At 52.7% G+C, this 17,920-nt stretch overlaps 1 protein-coding gene across 1 annotated transcript; it reads right to left on the reverse strand.

Annotated features, from left to right (window-relative positions):
• Positions 1 to 597: 597 nt before the first annotated feature.
• Positions 598 to 14,398, reverse strand: TMEM61 (transmembrane protein 61). Its single transcript, XM_004273903.3, has 3 exons — positions 10,343 to 14,398; positions 6,077 to 6,423; positions 598 to 1,022 (listed from the first exon to the last, which is right to left on the reverse strand). Exons 1-3 carry the CDS (start codon positions 10,355 to 10,357, stop codon positions 746 to 748), a joined length of 639 nt encoding a protein of 212 aa, XP_004273951.1. The 5' UTR covers positions 10,358 to 14,398; the 3' UTR covers positions 598 to 745.
• Positions 14,399 to 17,920: the final 3,522 nt, after the last annotated feature.

The raw sequence follows: 17,920 nt of genomic DNA on the forward strand, positions 1-17,920 counted from the left end.
AAGAGGTATCGAGCTCCCTGTCACAGGAGGTATAGAAGCAGAGGCACCTGGTGGAGGGGGTTACCTTTACTAACAAAATCTAACAATCACTGCATACTTAAGAGACACCAGCATTTATTGTCTGATGCATTAGCACTGAGCCTGCAGGGTCAGTGTGATCTCATAATGTCAGCTGTTATCTCATTTAATCCTCAAAACTCAGCTCTCTAAGGTAGGGGCTGGTGCCTTTGTAATTCCCAGTTCCCATTTTACAGATGAGGAAACTGAGGCAGAGAGAGGTAAAGTCACTTGTCCAAGGTCACTCACCAGCTGGTACCTGGTAGAACCCAGGCACAGGTGGTCTGAATTCAGAGTCCATGTTCTTTTGGTTATAAACTCAGTGTGTTCCCTTGGGCCAGTCCTGGCTCTGCCTCTGGGCCCCAATTTTCTCATCGGCACAAGAACATTTCCCAGCTGACAGCCAGTACTAACTGTCAGCCACGTGAGTGTGCTATCTTGGGCGTGCCGGCCCAGCTGGGCCCCGAAGACTACAGCCCCACCAGTGTCACGTGGGGCAGAACCACCCAGCTGGCCCCGGTGACCCACAGAATCATGAGAGAGAATGAAATGGATTTATTTCAAGCCATTTGTTACACGGCAATAGAAAAATAAAACAGCATTCAGCAACATTGAGTGCCTGTTGTGTACCAGGCACTGTACCAGACGCTAGAAGAAGCCCATCATCTGTTTCTGGCTTCCAGGCCCGCTAGAAGCCTTTAACTTCCTCCCCTGCAGTCTGAACCGGGCCTGGGCAGGAGCATGCAGCCCCAGGTGTTGTCTCTCCAGAGAAGCCACCATCAGCAAGGATGAGGCTCTCGTAGCTGGGCGGAGGCAAGGGGGGCTGGGCCCCAAGCAGGGCATCCCCCGAGGCACTGCGCTCCGGGTCTTCCTCCACAGGGTATGCAGGTGGTGTCAGGGGCCCCTCAGCCAGTCGGCAGTGCATGACCTCCTCGTAAGTGGGGATGGCAACCACCTCTGGGGTCCTACAGGGACAGAAGAGAGGCTGTGAGCAGGGGGTGGGGCAAAACCCTACTGCATGCCAGGAAGAGAACGAGGAAGGCTGTAGGCTCCCCAGGGCCCCATAGACACAGCTGAAACTTGACATCAGCCGGCCCCTGCCAACCTCAGCTCCCCCAACTGCACCCTCCCTGTGCTATAGTTAGTTCTCCATACAGTTGGTTCCCCACGTGGGCTCACCACACCCTCTGTCTCCTCAGTTCTCTCGACAGGGAAAATCCTTCCCACCTCCCTCACCCCTTCCCTGCTGGTCAATCCCCACTTGTCCTTTAAGTCTCCTCCGGGGAGCTCTCCTGACCTCCCCTAGCAAATCTCCCACTCCCTCCTCTGGGTCCCCACAGTGCTCTCCCTTCTGTCACTCTTGACCCCAGCTGGTTGTCCCCTAGGGCAGGGACTGACTTTGGGTGTCCAGGGATTGATGCTTGGGGATGTTTGTTGAAATACTGAGTGATGATCGATGGGGAGAAAGACTTCCAGCTTACTGTAATCATCTCCCTTACAAAATCTGGAGTTGTGGATGCTCAGGGCGGGATGCGAGACCTCAATTCCCCTGCCCATCTGGATGCTTGGGGCCCTGATATGGTAAGTCCACCAAGTGATTACCTCTACTTGCATACCTCCAGAGACAGAGAGCTCACTATCTACCCAGTCAACCCTATCTATCTCTAAAGAGCTTGGCTTTCCTGTGACTTTCCCCCACCTCCCCCAAATGAACCATCCTGGAGGGACTTGAGGTAAGACCAGATCCTCTGAGGCTCCTCTGACCAGGCTCTGCCCACTAGATTCCAAGAACAGGTCACTTGCATCCCAGCTACACCAGTGCTGATGGGAATGAGGCTGGCCCTCGGTCCTCCCAGGGCCCTGGGGGGGTCATCTCTGGGAAGTCAGGGCTCCTTCCCCTCCTGGGACCTTGCGGGTGGGAGGGTCACTGATCCTCTGTCTGGACTGCTTTTGCTTTGGGAAGATACTGCCAGATACAGAGGTTGACTAGGTGACCTTGGAGGTCCCCTCCCACCCCAAGTGGCTCAAGGGCTGGCTATGAGTCAGCACTGGCTGGTACACCTCCCTGCTCAGCCACATTCTCGGTGGGAGATCATGGGTCAGTAACTCTATTAGCCGAGGCCCCAGTTTCACCATCTGTAAATGGGGACAATAAGGGCATCTACCTCACAGGACCGTATGAAGATTACATGAGGTAATACAGGGACACTTAGCACATGCTCCATAAATGGGAGCTGGTAACAAAATCTCAAAGGTCTCCATGAGGCAGGGGTGTAGGTAACAAAAGTTATCACAGATCTGCTGCTAGCAGGAGCCACACAGGCTCAGAGAGGCTGTGACTTGCCCAAGGCCATCAGTTTGGAGCCAGCAGCAAGTTAGTTCGATCTATACCAGCCTGTCTAGACAGGGGAAGACCGATGGCAGGAGGCTGGCCAGAGGACAGACAGGTGGTGCAGGGGTCTTTGCTCCAGTGGTGATGGGGCAGCTGTGCCAGGAATCTGCTGCCCCTCAGGTGGGCACCCATCACCCCCGTGGACATGGCCCTTCTATGGACAATGTATCTTCTCAGCCCACGCCCACCACAGCCCTAAGAGCAGCCCACTGGGACCACGTGACCAAGGTCATGGAGCAGGCTGTGTGCCAGTCTGATGGAGGGCACCAGCCAAGAGCCCAAGCTGGGCTCCCCTTCCAGTGCTTTTGCAAACTTCTCTCACAGACCCTCCTCCTCCGGAGCCCAGGAGCCCTGCAGCTGAGAAATCAGATAAGGGGTCTCACCCGCCTCTGACTCCCAGCATCCTTTGAGGTGAGGGCAGGCAAAGGATATTGCTCCTGGAGGTAGGCAAACTAGGTTCAATTGCTGTGTGACCTAGGCTATGTTCACAGCCTCTCTGAGCCTTTCTCCTCATCTATAAAATGAGGATAACAATTTCCATTTTGTAGATTCAGGGAGAGGGAAAATGGAAAATGCTTTGACAAGGCTCAGGAAAATATGGGTGATTAGGCTTCCAGAACCCCACATCTCCTGCCCTGCTCACCTCCCAGCCACGGCCCTGCTGCTCCCTACTTCTCCAAGCCCCAGAGACATGAGTCAGGTTTTGGGTATGCCTGGGGCCGCTCCAGCAGGCAACAGCTGGCAGAGCAGGGCACAGGTGGCAGGTGAGATCAGACCACAGCAGGAAGTTTGCTTCGAGGGCAGAGGTGCAGTATCCCTCATGCCACCTCACCTAGCCAGCTGGGCCCACCCGGCCCCAGGTTGCCAGAGTCATGGTCCAGCAGGCTGGAAACTTGGGGAACATGAAGTTCAGGGTGACCATATCGCACACTTCAGGGGCAGGCCCATTTGTGGTGTATTCTGGATGTGGCCCCCTGCAGCTGTGTGGGGCGGGCTGGCCACTGTGGTCCCCATGCACAGGACGCTCCACCGAGGCTGGGGCTCACCCCACTCTCTGGAACGTGAGAGTGGGGACGTGAGATCCCCACTGTGGGGACGTGAGATCTGAGCCTGGCACCAGCTCTTCCATTATTCAGCTGAGTCAAGCAAACACAGTAGGGAAAGGGGACAGGGACCAGGGATGAAACACTGTATGCCCAACACTCAAGCTCTCTAATCTTATTTCACTTTCATGACAAGCCTGGGGGTAGCAGCCCTCAGCCATCGCACAGGTGAGTGGAGGCCGCATTCCAATGAAGGGGCAAAGCCCCAGCTCTGCCTGCTTGCAAAACCCAAGCCAACTCCACCCGTCACACCTCCCCCAACCCTGACCCCTAATCTCTCCACACCTCAGCTTTCTCATCTGCAAAATGGATCTAATCCTTACACTGCCTCATGAGCAGTGAGGCTCAAATCAGGAGGCACGAGAGTACATCATAAAATGAAAGTGCGGGAAGAACAGCAAACTTTGCAGTGGATACACCTCCCCATCTATCATCTCATCTGAGCCTAACAGCAATCCTAGGGAAAATTCCAGGATTGACAGGGGAAGAACTAGACATGGCTCAGAGTCTAATTAACAGGCTCAAGAATACAGAGCTTAGAAAAGAAAGAGCAGACACTGAAAGCCTCGTGTCTGACTAGACCCACGCTTTTTCTGCTGTACTTACTGAGGCGTCGGCGGGGCGGGGGGCGGGGGGTGTCCCAGGAGGCCTCCCATCCAGGCACCTCATTTAGGGCTCACACTTAAGATGGGAGCCCCTGAGAGGAGGGGTTTTGTCTGTTTCATCCACGGCTGCATTGTCAGCGCTCTGCGTAGTTAGGTACTCAGTAAATATTGGTGAAACGCAGGAAAGAATAAGTAGCTGAATAAATGAGGAAACTGAGGCCCCAAGAGAGAAATGGACCTGCCCAAGTCATCAGCCTAGAAGGCCTTTCTCTCTAACCTAGAGTTACCTGCAGAGAGCAAGGCCCCTGGGGGCAGGGACAGCTGAGTGGCCTCCCCATGGGGCCCAGATGCTGGGTTCTCAGCAGGAGGGCCAGGGTGGCTCAGCCCCAGGGACAAGAAAGAGCCATTAGCAGAAGCAGCCTCTCCAACAGCCAGCCACCCCAGCTCTGAATCTAAGACCTGGTCTCTGAACCTGATGGGCCATGAGCACCCCACAGCCTCCTGGGTAGGCTCCTCCCTGGCCCGGCTGGGAATGAAGGCCAAGTGACCCCACCTGACAGATGCAGCTATGTCCCGGACCCTGTTGGGTCAACACGGCTGTGTCTACAGACAACACCTACCTTCTGTGCTCAGGCCAGGCTGGGCGGGGAGGGACAGGCTCCAGTCCAGAGCACCCCGAGGCCTGGTCTGGTTCCAACTGACCATTAACCGACTGTGTGACCAGGTAGGTCACTGGTCTCTCTGAGACCAGGTTTCTCAACTGAGAAGAGTCCCCAAGGCCCTGCCCTTCCCTCTAATAGTCAAATTAAGGCCTGACCATTGGATTAAGGGGCTTCTGTTGAATACTTCATTGTCTGTGACCTCAAGGAGTCACAGGCCAGTAGCAGGGACTAATCTGTTACTTTCTTTAACTCAGAATGCATTTTTCCCTCTAACCAAGGGAAGAAGGGTGCCCACGTCCGAGGCCAGTTGCCAAATACATGGCTTAACCCTTAGTACATGCAAATCCAGTGCTTACAGAGTGGTGTGGGGGAATGCACACTTCACAGCCAGCAGGCTCTGCTACTTTCTAGCTGTATAACCCTCACCCTCTTTTTCTGTAAAAGACAACAGTAATTCTTACCTTGCAGGTAGGTTAGACTGGGGAAGATGTATGCAGGCCCCTGAGATGCCTGCCCAGCTGATACTTGGTGAATGAGTAAGTACATAAGAGCATGTAAGATACATGCATTCTCAACAGGGCAAAAATTGGTTCTTGGACTCTTGCTGATACTGTGTTTACATATAAAGCACAAATATACATACAGACCAAATATGTAGTATATCTGTGGTATTAACATTTCATGGGGGAGGATGAAGAAAAACATGCCTAAAAAGTCTCCTTAGAGGGAATGATAATGAAAAAAAAGAGAAATATTGTCCAAATGCAAGGTTTTGTCTCCATTCCCCACCTCACCCCTGGGCCTTTGCACACGCTCTTCTGCTTGCCTAAAACTCTTCTCTCCACCTTATCTACTTGAGGAAAAGTTGACATTTGTTGTGCACCTACTGTGTGCCAGGCTCTGGGCTGAGTTCTTCATATACATCATCTCACTTAAGTACTATACAGGCATTTGCTACTATTGTATGCTGAGCTCTGCTGCCACCTCCTCCAAGAAGCCTTCCTGGATTTCTCCATGTCTCCATGCCCCCCCCCCCAGAACCATGTCTGTCCTCTTTCACAGCTTTAACTACTCTGATTTGTCAAAGTCTGCCTCTGTCAAGGGACTTTAAACACTTCCAGGAGTGCTGATCAGCCTCCAAGACCCCAGGGCATAGGCAAGGCCTGGTCCAGAGGAGAAACCCCATGAAAGTTTGCTGAGCAAATGCATGATGATGTGACAGTGCCCCACCTGTGGCCTCCACCCAGCCCTGCTGACCTGCAGCTCTCCTCCAAGGGCTCCACAGTGAGGTAGTACAGGTCTCTGGAGAGGTGATATGAGTCCCATCGAGGCGGCCCCTTGGTGCTGGCCTTGACAGACCACAGCAGGCTGAGGAGCAGCAGCAGGCCACCTGCACCGCAGCAGAAGAAGCTGACCGACCTGAACAGGGGACCGGGGGCCTCAGGCTCAGGGCGTGCTGTGGGCAGAGCCGGCTGGCTGGGCTGGGCACCTGCATCTTCTTCACTCCACCAGGCGAAGCAGAGTGTCCCGGCCACCAGAACGACCATGCCAGTGACCGTCATGCAGTAGCACAGGGTGGAGGCCACACGGCCCCTGTCACACGTCTGGACACCGAGAAGGAGAGAGAAGAGGAAACGGGCCCCGTGAGAGGCCTGTTGGGTACCAGAGACTGGATTTTAGTCCTCCTCTGCCTGAGGTCACTGTGCAAACTCAGAGGGGTCATTTGACTTCTCTGTGCCTTAGTTTCCTCATCTGTGAAATGGAGATGATGCTCCCAACGTTGCAGGGTTGTTCTGAAGGCCACAAATAATGTGTCTCAAGTTCCTAGCACCACACCTGGGACCTGGTAGGAGCTCAGCTAAGTGTGGCTGGGTTCACTCCAGGACTCCCCCCGGACTCAGAGGCCTCATCAGCCTGGTGTGTATGAGACTCCCCACTGCAGGCTGGGAGGGAGAAGAGTGAACGCTGTGGGGTCCGCCAGGCCTGCCAGGAGAGAGGCTTGCTGGTTACGCCTTGCCTCACTTCACCTTGGTCACAGTCTCGAAAGGTCAATGCTCTTATCTCCATTTGACAGAGGAAGACATTGAAATTGGGGGTGGGTAAAGGAGCTAGTGGGAAAGGGGCATTGAGAAGCCTGAAGTTGAAATTCATGACACAAAGCAAACCTTTGTGCAAAAAGATGTTCACCATGGCCTTATTTTTAATGGTTGTAATTTGGAAAGAGCCTAAATGTCCAACTATAGGGAAAGGGTGAGTAAACCACGGCATAAACCCTAGATGGAATATTCATGACTCATTTTTCAAAAAGCTCAGCACAAATGTTTAACAACGGGGTAAATGCTTATGATATCTGACCTTTTTCAACTTAGTTTGCCAAATTATGTGCACAGTGTTATCTCAATGAGGCAAAGACAAAATGCCCAGGGGAAAAAAAATAACTGGGAGGAACCCTGGCTCCAGATTATGCAGACGGGAAGGGGCTGTCCCCAAAGCCAACCTCTAGGCTGCTGTACACACTGTTCCCTCTGCCTGGTAACTTGCGTCTCCCCTCCCAGCTCAGCTGGGCCCTCACCTGAGAAGCCTTCGCTGGGGACACTCTAAACTTGGAGTCCCCTGGGCCTTCTTGGACCAAGCTTTTATCCTGCCTGTTTGGTTTCTCCTTTGCTTATTGTCCTTGCCAGACAGGAAGCTTCCTGGGGGCAGGGTCTGTATAGGCCCTGTTCACTGCTATAACCCCCAGTGCCTAGCACATAGTAGCTGCTCTATAAACATTTGTTGAAAAAATTCTCCTAAATGAGAAACAGTGTTGCTGAATAAACCTTGTTGTGTGAAAAGCCCCTCTCGCAGTTGGGAGGGGCTGGGAGAGGGGAGGGAACACAAGATTCCAGCTGCTATAGCACCCAGCCTTGGAGCCTGGTTTTAGTCCCTACATTACAGCTCACCAGCCGTGTCCTGGGGTGAGCCTCTCAACTGCTCCGGGCCTGTCTCCTCACCTGTACAAAGGGCAGGCTCTCTAACAGGCAGCTAGCAGAACTTACAGAGGGCCCCTCTCCTCTTCCAAAAGTTGAGCCGGTGAAGGAGGGGGCTGGGGAACTCACAGACCTTAGGAAGACTTCAATCGTCAGCCTTACAAATGCGGACTTGCCCAGCCTAATGTGGTGCATCAAACGATGCCCTGCTGTGCAGCCATTCAAAGGCACACTCCTGGGGAGCTGAGGAGTGTGGCAGTTCAAGATCTAGTAGGTGAGCCTTTAGATTTCAAAAGGGCATGTTCCCAGATGTGTTTAAAAACGTGTGTGTGTATGTGTGTGTGTATGCATGTGAGAGAGAAAGAGAGAATGTATACATGTAATGCTCGAGGAGTGGACCCCAATCTTTCTGAGCCTCCAGGCCACCAGAAGCATTTAGAAAAATGCCACTTGTAAATTACCTTCAATTCTCTTCCTGTGAATTTGTCTATGGGGCAAGGCCTCCTGTCTCCAGCTCAAGGCATTTTCTGGGGAAGAGAAAAAGAACCTGACTACACTCTTTCCAAAGTCAGACAGCGAGGAGAGGCTGTCAGAAGGAAAAGCTGGAGAAATCAGCTTGGGGGGAAAAAAAAACACAGCAAATCTATAACGGTAACCCTTTGCCTGTATATTACGGCACTTGACAGTTCCGCTTCATACCTGGAATCTCATCCGACTCACCACAACCGAGGTGGATGGTCAGGGCAGGGAAAGGAATTCCTGTTTTGCAAATGAGGAGACTGAACCCAGAAAGGTGAGGGACTTTGCCCAAAGCCGTATAGCTGTGTGTCTCAACCCTTGCAGAACTCGCTCCTGAGTAAGGTAACTTACGATGCTTTTAAATTTCTATAAAAGCAATAGTTCCTCATTGTGGAGAAAAGGAGAAAACCACAGAAGAGAAGAAAAATGCAAAATACAAATCATCATTAATGCTGCCCCACAGAGATGAGCATGATCTGCAAGTGAATGCTTCCTTTCCAGTCCTCCCTTGGCCTGCATAGCTGATGATGGCGGCAGCAGATGTGTACTGGGCCTTTACAGGCGCTGGGAACCACATCCAGCACTTTACAGGTACCCGCCATCTTAATCCTACAACAGCATTATGTCCTGAGGACACTGGAGCTTCGAGGGTGACAGCTTGTCCAAGGTCAGTGCCAAATTTGAACCAGGTCTAGTCTGAATCAAATCCCTGTGTGTGCATAGCTAGATCCATCTGTATTTTTCAGTATATAAAGTTGAGACCGTGCCGTGAATAGATGCATTTGTAAATCTTCAGCACAGGCAGATCCCACCTTCTAAAATGCTCTGCCCTCCTTCCTGATTCAAATGCTCCCAGACCTCAGACAAGCCCCTGGAATTCCCCTTAGCATGTTCTCACTGGATGCTGTCATCTCCTTCTGTGTGAGTCTCCCTCCCTCCACGTGGATCCACCATGGGCAGGCAGAGCACACAATGACCTACCACCCCCGGGAGATGGAAGGCGTCAACGTCCGCTGGCTGAAGGACAGCCTGTTCTGTTGTGAGGTGGTCTTCATTATTTTTACAGATCGGAGCTCTGATGGCTTATGGGAAGGGTGTCCTGCCCTAGATTCCCCTGGCCCATTTCAGAGACGTGGTCTTCAGGCAGTTTACTCACCCTTCACAGTAGTGTACCTGGACCCTGGTGGGGGAGGAAGAAAGGGCTCCCTGCCCTGGAGGGCATAACCCCAGCCCCGGGCAGGGAGGAAACGTCTCTAATCCCAGAGGAGTCCCACTCCCAATCTGGCACTCAGTCAGGCTGCCAGGCTGGCCCCTCCTTCCAGCTCCCTCATATCCCCCCCACCCATGCACCCAAACTCCTGGGGTCCCCTACACCTGCTGCTCCTAGGGAGCCCTCTGTCCCCATTCAGTGCCCTCATTTCACACCCCTCTTCAAGACCCATGCCAAATACACCTCCTCCCAGAAGCCTTTCTGCTGCTGCCACCCCACCTCCCACCAGCCAGAGTTATCACTGCCTCTGACTATAGCCACTCTGTTAGCTCTGTGACCTTGATCAGGTGGCCCAACATCTCTGAGCTCAAATTCCACAACTTCCTGGGGAGCAAGTTGTGAAGATGAGGTGGCAAGATAGCAAACAGTGACACAGCTTGACAGAGAGGATGGACCCTGGCTCTGACACTGGGTAAGTTACCCAGATTCTCCATGCCTCAGTTCCCTCCTTTGTAAAATGGGCACAAATAATATCGTACTATCCCTGCTACCAACAGGGGAACTTTAGGTGCCAGTTTTCTGTAAAGAACTAAACCATCTGAACAAGAAGTGTTCCAAACCATCTTCGTGTAACCCGGGGTAAACTGAGGCTCTGAGCGCCATGGTCCAAGGCCACCCAACAAGTTAGAACACAGGGGGAGGCTTGGGTGTCCAGACTCTGCTCACCAAGTCACTGAGGTCAAGGTGAAGGGAAGGGGGGGGGAGCTGGATTAGGAGGAGCCGAGATGCTCCCAAGGGCGGGGAGAGAAGGAAGCTTATACCCACCTTGCGCGCAGCCATCGCGCTGCAGGGTCAGGCGTGGTCCCGGAGCGGGGAGCCTGGCGAGCCGAGCGGAGTCACGTGAAGGCATGATGGTTGTCGCGCCCGTGGGCAGAGCGAACCTGGGAAGGGCGGTCTCTCTGGTCTGCAGGGGGCGCCCAGCGTTAGGGGCGGCCCGGCGACCGTCCCCCAGCCCAGCTCTCCGAGCCCGCAGAAGCGCTACGGTCCGGCTCCGGGTCTGGTCCAGGGCGTCTCGTCCGCCGCCGTGCGCCCCGTCCGATCGCCGCCCCGACCCGGTGGGAGCGGTGCAGAGCCCGCTTCACCGCGCAGGGGTTCGGCCACCGGGCGGGGGCGCCGAGGGGCGCGTGGGTCCGGGTTCGCTGTCGACACCGGTGATGATCACCTCCTGGCTCCCGCCCACGCTTCGGGCTTGGCCGACTGCCTCCGGGACCCTGGGCTCGGGCTCAGGGCGCGGCCGGCCCCACCTCTCCTCGGATCTGCGTCCTCGCGGCCGCAGGGCCTGCGGAGACTCCAGGGCGGCGCGGCTCCAGGCGGCTCCAGGTGCCGCGCCCGACCTTAAAGCGACAGCGCGACCTGGGCTGGCGGAGGTCGGGGTTTCCCAGTGCGGGGGGAGCCCTTAACCGGAACCTCCCTGGAACTGTCGGGAACCCGCAGTCCTTGGGGCCATCCCGCCCCCCCTACTCCACGGGGGCGGGCTTGGGAACCGGACACGAACTCTTCCGAGAGCCATCGGCGCTCAGTCTGAGAGGGCTGTGAAGCCCAGGCCTCCTCACTCCCATTCTACAGGAAGGGAAACTGAGGCCCAAGGAGGGAAAGTTACTTGACTGTTTACCGCATACTCCTTGACAACTGGCTTTTTCTTCTCACAGCAGTCAACCGGACAGCAAGCCCTCCCGGGCCCTCCAGGCTCTCACATCCCCAGGAGGAAGGCGTTCTCTGAAATAACAGAAGGCATTTAAGTGCTTCCCCAGCCTCTAAACGAGTGAAGTCACTGACCCAGGCAGTGAGAGGCCAGGAGAGGGGGGCTTGAGAGCAGGGCCTCCCACCTCCTGTGTGACCTTAACCTCTCTGAACCTACTCCCTCCTGTGTCCAAGGAGGGCTGAGGACCCCAGCTCACAGGTCTTCCGGGATTGAATGAGTTAAGCTGAGCAGGTTAATAGAGCTCAGCCCTTTCACAAGTGCAGGCAGGAGGCCGATTTTATGGACAGGTGATTTAGGAGCCTGGAGAAGGGTCATCGTGTGTGCTCGTGTGAAGTCTTCTCTGGGAGGACACCTGTTGTAGAAGGTAGGAATGGGGTGGCAGCATCCAGCATGTGCAAAGGCTGGGCGAAGTCACAGGCAGGTAAAACCTCGACAATTTCATGTGGGTCAAAGGCAGGTGGTTCCGGACCAGCTGGGGTCTGGGTTTTGTTTATGTTTCGTCCTGCTGCTCCAACAAGCCAGGGGACTGGGCGGATTCCCCTCAGCCACGGCCAAGGATTCCCCACTGAGCCGGTGGCGACCAACTCCCCGACCAACCCAGGGACACGGGGAGGTCAGAGCAGCCTGTCCAGTGGAGATCTGAAGCTCAGCGAGGGGGAACCACTGTCTCAGAGTCACAGAGCAGGTCAGCGCCAGGGCCCAGACCCCCAATTTTTAAACTCCTTGTCTCGCAGGAAATATGCCACCTGAGAGTTTTAGCATTCTCTAAGCACTGACTCCTCTGACCGGTGAGGTCCTTTTACATGTTATCTCATTTCATCTTCACTGTGTGTGTGGTCTATGTAAGCGTTCCCATTTTACAGACAGAAAACTGAGGCTCAGAGAGGGGCAAGGGCCTGTGCAAGTCTAAAGAACTCACAAGTGGCTGAGCTGAGATAGGGATCAGGTAGACCTCAAACCAGGCCCTCCTTCAGCTTTGCTCTGCTTAATCTGGAGGTGGGGACAAGCAGCCTTCTCGGTGCCCCTGTGGGCCTGCTCAGGGGGGATATGAGTGAGCATCTGGAGGCCGTGAAGCTGTCAGCTCCACCCATTTCTCCAGGGGCAGGCATCCATGCCGGTGTGGGCCCCTCACTGACCCAGACGCTCCTTCCCCAGGGTCACAGGTCACAGGCTGATAAGGTTGCGATCAGGGCCTGGGCACACACCTGACCCTGCTGGAACCCGAGTCCCCTGGCCCAGGCTGGACACTCACGCCCTGGAGGTGGTGGCCTGGTTGTAACTTCTGTCCTGACTCAGCCACTTCCAGGCCGGAAGATTCTGGCCACGTCCTTCTCTTTAAGCTGCTGTTTCCTTATCTATAAAATGGAGACAATGGTACCTCCTTCCCAGGGTAGCTATGAGGGCCTCATAGTTTAGTAAGACCTTACCTATGAGGAGCTGGCTTGGGTACGCTCTCGTATTACAGGATGGTTCAGTTTGTGAATCTCCCCTAGTTGATGGGGACCACCCTGAGGGCAGGGACCAGATGTGACTTGGTGCAGGGCCCAGCCAGACCCAGCAGAGCCAGGACCAGAGGAGACTGGGACCGGGTGTTGATTCGAACCTGAGGATCTGGTCCAGTTCTTCTGGCTCCATCTTCCTCTTCCCCACTTTTGGGGGCTCTGGTCCCAGCCCCCGAAGTCTGCCATGATGCCCAGGCACTGTGGGGACCATGCAGGCTTGGGAATACTTGCAGGTCCTTTCTGAACAATCAGCCTCAGGCTTTCCCCGGCACCACCGGGCAACTCAGAGCAGAAAATGGGTCACCAGCCTTTGCCTCCAGGTGTGGGGGAGGGGACTACCACTTGCACCCACTTACTGGACGTCACCAGTCAGTGCTTTTCCCATTTAACTGTCACTTCAGTCAATTCATCAAGGCTGAGAGAGAAATATTGATACCTTCTCAGGGTCACACAGCTGATAAGTGGGGGGCTGGGCGTGGGGAGTGGCAGAGTAAGTGCTGAAATCCACATCCGCCTGAATCTTCCACACCCACATGTACTTCTCCTTTTTTGCCACACTGGCCCTTCCTCATTTACCGCCTGGGCTGCTGCTACCCACCCCTTGCTGGCCTCTCTGACTTCAGGCTCTCTGCCATCATCAGGCACCAGCTTGAGCTTCCAAAGCAGCATCCCAGTAAGTCCCTCCCCTGCCTAAACTTTTCAGTGCTTCCCGCTGCCCTCAGAATAACGACACCAGCTTCATTTCCTGCACTCCTCCCATGCCACTCCTGAACTACTGTCCACTGTGTCCCAAGCACAATACCACACCTTTGCTACAAAGGCCCTCCCTTTTACCAGCTTCACCTGGTGAGCTCATACACTTCCCTTAATACAGGTCACAGGTCACCTTCTCTGGGTGATGTCTCCTCAGTGTCCCAAAGAAGAATTATCTGGTCCCTCTTCCAAGCTCCCACAGGACTTTACAGATTCATCCATCAGAGCCCTGGGCACGCTCACAGAAGTAAAATCACTGCCTTCTCTACCTTTTTTCCAATAAAAAGAAATAGCTGGACATTGCAGAAATGATCAATAAGTTAAAAGAAATCAGAATGTCCCCCTTCACAGATAAAAACCAGTCTCCAGCGCTTAAAGGGAGAAAAACATTTCCCTAAGTGCAGAAACCATATGACCCCTAAAGCCTAAAATATTAATTGTCTGGACCTTTACAGACAGTGTTTCCAGCCTCTGCTGTAGCCGCTGGCCCAGCCCTACCACTAGTGCGCTATGCAGTCCTGGGCAAACGATGGCACCCCTCTGGGCCTCCTCACTTAGAAAATGGGGATAAAATGTCCCTCCACAGACAGATGCTATATTTGTTCTCTATTGCTGCATAACAAATTACCACAAACATAGCAATTTAAGATAACACCTGTTTATTATCTGTAGGTCAGAAGTCAAGGTAGGTTCAACTGAATTCTCAGCTGAGGGCTTCACAAGGCCAAACTCAAGTCAAGGTGTGGGCTGGGCTGGTCTCTTATCCGGCAGCTCTGAGCAAGATTCCTGCTTCCATGCAGAATCCTGGTCCTTGTGATTGTAGGACTAAGGCCCATTTTCCCCCTGGTGGGGACAGCTCTCAGCACTCAGAGGCCGCTTTGAATTTCTCTGCCTTTTCTGCTACCAGTGGAAGAAAACTCTGCTTTTAAAGGGTTCCTGTGATTAGGTTAGGCCCACCCACTCTCTATCTTAAGGTCAGCTGATTAGTAACCTTAATTACATCTATGAAATTCTTCTTGCCATGTAACCAGAGGGCAAATGTTATGAGGGCCGTGGGAGAATTCTGCCCATTACAGGTTCTATGCCAGGGAGACAGAGCATGTGAGCTATAAACCCTCTCGTTACAGGATCAGGTCCTCCGTGCCAGGTGCTGGACACAGAGGGCAGGACACATGGAGAGGCAGTGTTCACAAAGTATTAGGAAACAGGCCAGACTGTGGCGAAAGCTTGCCTTTGAATGCCCCAAGACTTCTAGGTGGACCGACACAGAGGTGTTGCAGAGGTGGCATTTAAGCTGAGCTGGGATACAGGTAGGATTTCAACAGGCAAAGAAGGGACTGGGACCGGGGGTAGGGAAGGACCACCTGCTCAAGGCACAACACTGATTACCAAAGCTTACGGCATTCTTGTGTTGACAAAGGACCTATTTTTAAGCTTTTGTATAAACAAGCCTATTAAGGATTATCAACAGACTCAAAGTTAGCATCCATTAACTATCTACCAAATACAAGATGCTGTGTTAGGTACATTGTATACTTAGGTCATTTAGTCCTCCAAGAGCCCTACATGGTAGGAAATTTTTAATAGCTTTATTGAGATACAATTCATGTACCATAACACTCACCCATTTAAAGTGTACAATTCAGTGGCTTTTAGTGTATTCACAGAGTTGTGGATCCATCAGCATAATCAATTTTAGAACATTTTCATTCCCCCAAAAGAAACCCTGTACCAGGACTTCCCTGGTGGCACAGTGGTTAAGAATCCGCCTGCCAATGCAGGGGACACGGGTTCGAGCCCTGGTCCGGGAAGATCTCACATCCCACAGAGCAACTGAGCTGGTGCGCCACAACTACTGAACCTGCACACCACAACTACTGAAGCCTGCGCACCTAGAGCCCGTGCTCCGCAACAAGAGAAGCCACAGCAATGAGAAGACTGTGCTCCACAACAAAGAGTAGCTCCCGCTCACCGCAACTAGAGAAAACCCAAGCACAGCAACAAGACCCAATGCAGCCAAAAATAAAATTAATTTTAAAAAATTCTCTCTCTCTCTCTTTAAAAAAAAAAAGAAAGAAACCCTGCACCCCTTAACCATTATACTCCTAATTCCTCCATTTCCCCCAGTCTTAGGCAACGACTGATCCATTTGCCCATCCTGGATATTTCATATGAATGGAAACATATAACATGTGGCCTTTGTGTCTGGCTTCCTTCACTTGCGTGCTGTTTTCAAGGTTCATCCATGTTGTAGCACGTAGCAGTACTTCATTCCTGTTTATTGCCAAATAATATTCCATTGTATGGATACAGCACATTTTGTTTACCTGTTCATCAGCTGATGGGCATTTGAGTTGTTTCTCCTTTTTGGATATTATGAATACTGCTGCTGTGAACATTCGTGTACAAGTTCATTTCCCTCGGGTGTACAACCTAGGAGCCAGCTTGCTGGATCATATGGTAACTCAATATTTAGCCAACTGAGGATAAAGTAGGAACTTTTGTCTCCACTTTGGCATTGAGGAAACTGAGGCTCAGAGAAGTTAAAACAGCCACCCAAGATCAGAGAAGAGAGCAGGTTTAAACTCAGGTCCATCCAACGCCAAAGCTCTCTATCTCCTGCCTCTGGATAAATATATAAAATAGTACAGAGGTCTCTTTTAACCATTCCCCTCTTAAAATATGGATTTGTTGGATAGGGCGGATAAGGATCTTTGTCGGTTTTATCTGATATGCCCAAAAAGTTCCAGTACCTCAAAGAGGCTAGACACGTAGTAGGTGCTCAATACACACTTGTTAAATGAAGGGCAGAATGAATAAGTGTAGATGATTTGAAGGCGGGTGAGTGGGGTTGTGGGAAATTTTCAAGATTCCAGACTTGGTGCCAGGATGAAGTTTTCAGACTCTGAGAGCCAGCTGAAGCCACCCTACAAGGGACATGCTCTCCCCCTGCAGTCAACCTTGAAAGGCCATTGTCTCTAGTGGCCCCCTGGGTTCTTGGAATTCTGTGCCTGGGAGATAGTCTATTCATGGAGAGGCAAGGAGCTGCGTCCTCTGAGTTCATGTTCTAAAAAAGGAAACTGCTGTCTGTGGGTAAGAAAAGGATTAGAACCTCAAGGCCTCAGCTTCCTTGGAAGGCATTTTCTGCCCAAGTGAGACGGCCCTGGGCTCTTCTGGGGCCTCTGTTCTGGGCGGGCTGAGACTGGGCCAGCAGCCCTGGAGCATGGGGAAGATGCTCGCCAGTCAAGGGAGGAAGTCTTGTCTGGAAACTGAAACAAAGTTCTGTGGATGCAGGGCTGGCAGCAGCCTTGACTCCAGGATGACCTCTGGGAACAGACACATAAAAGGATGCAGATTCTGGGAAAGAGCCAGCTGTTCCCAGAGATCCCGAGAAAGATACAGCAAGCCCTCCTGTCAGTGGGGAGAATGATTCTCAATGGGCTGAGGTGGGGCGTGAGGGAAGAGAGCTGCCCTCACAGATAGGAGGGGCTGGTTTGGGTCCTGACTGTGACTTGTGGCCTTGGCCAAGTCTCTGTCCCCTCTCAGCCTCCGTTGCCCTACCTATAAAAAGTTGGGAGTCCTTTCTGGCTCTGGAACTCTATTCCGAGGCTTAATTCTCTTTCTTCTTCTCCTCCTTCCTCCTCTGAATTGGACTCACTAATTCCATGCCAAGTCTAATAGAAATCCTAGACTCTGTTCATAGAGTCAGCGCTTTCTTTGCAGGTATATAGAGGCTCTTCTGGAATCATCTCCCTCTAGCCCAGGATTTCTTTCTCTTCTTTTTTTCTCTTTTAATAAAGATCATACTGTTTTATTTATTTATTTATTTGTATTTATTTATTTATTTATTGGCTGTGTTGGGTCTTCGTTGCTGCACGCGGGCTTTCTCTAGTTGCAGCGAGCAGGGGCTACTCTTCGTTGCAGTGCACAGACTTTTCATTGTGGTGACTTCTCTTATTGCAGAGCACAGGCTCTAAGTGTGGGCTCAGTAGTTGTGGCATGTGGGCTCAGTAGTTGTGTCGCACGGGCTCAGTAGTTGTGGCTCATGGGCTCTAGAGCACAGGCTCAGTAGCTGTGGCACATGGGCTCGGTAATTGTGGCTCGTGGGCTCTAGAGCGCAGGCTCAGTAATTGTGGCACATGGGCTTCTCATTTCAGTGTCTTCACTTGCTGCAGAGCACGGGCTATAGGAGCACAGACTTCAGTAGTTGTGGCGTGTGGGCTCAGTAGTTGTCATGCGGCCTCAGTAGTTGTGGCTCGCAGACTCTAGAGCACAGGCTCAGTAGTTGCATCATGCGGGCTCAGTAGTTGTGGCTCACGGGCTCTAGAGTGCAGGTTCAGTAGTTGTAGTGCACGGGCTTAGCTGCTCCACAGCATGTGGGATCTC

The sequence above is a fragment of the Orcinus orca genome, chromosome 1 (assembly GCF_937001465.1).
Source record: "Orcinus orca chromosome 1, mOrcOrc1.1, whole genome shotgun sequence".
In the NCBI taxonomy this organism is placed as follows: domain Eukaryota; kingdom Metazoa; phylum Chordata; class Mammalia; order Artiodactyla; family Delphinidae; genus Orcinus; species Orcinus orca.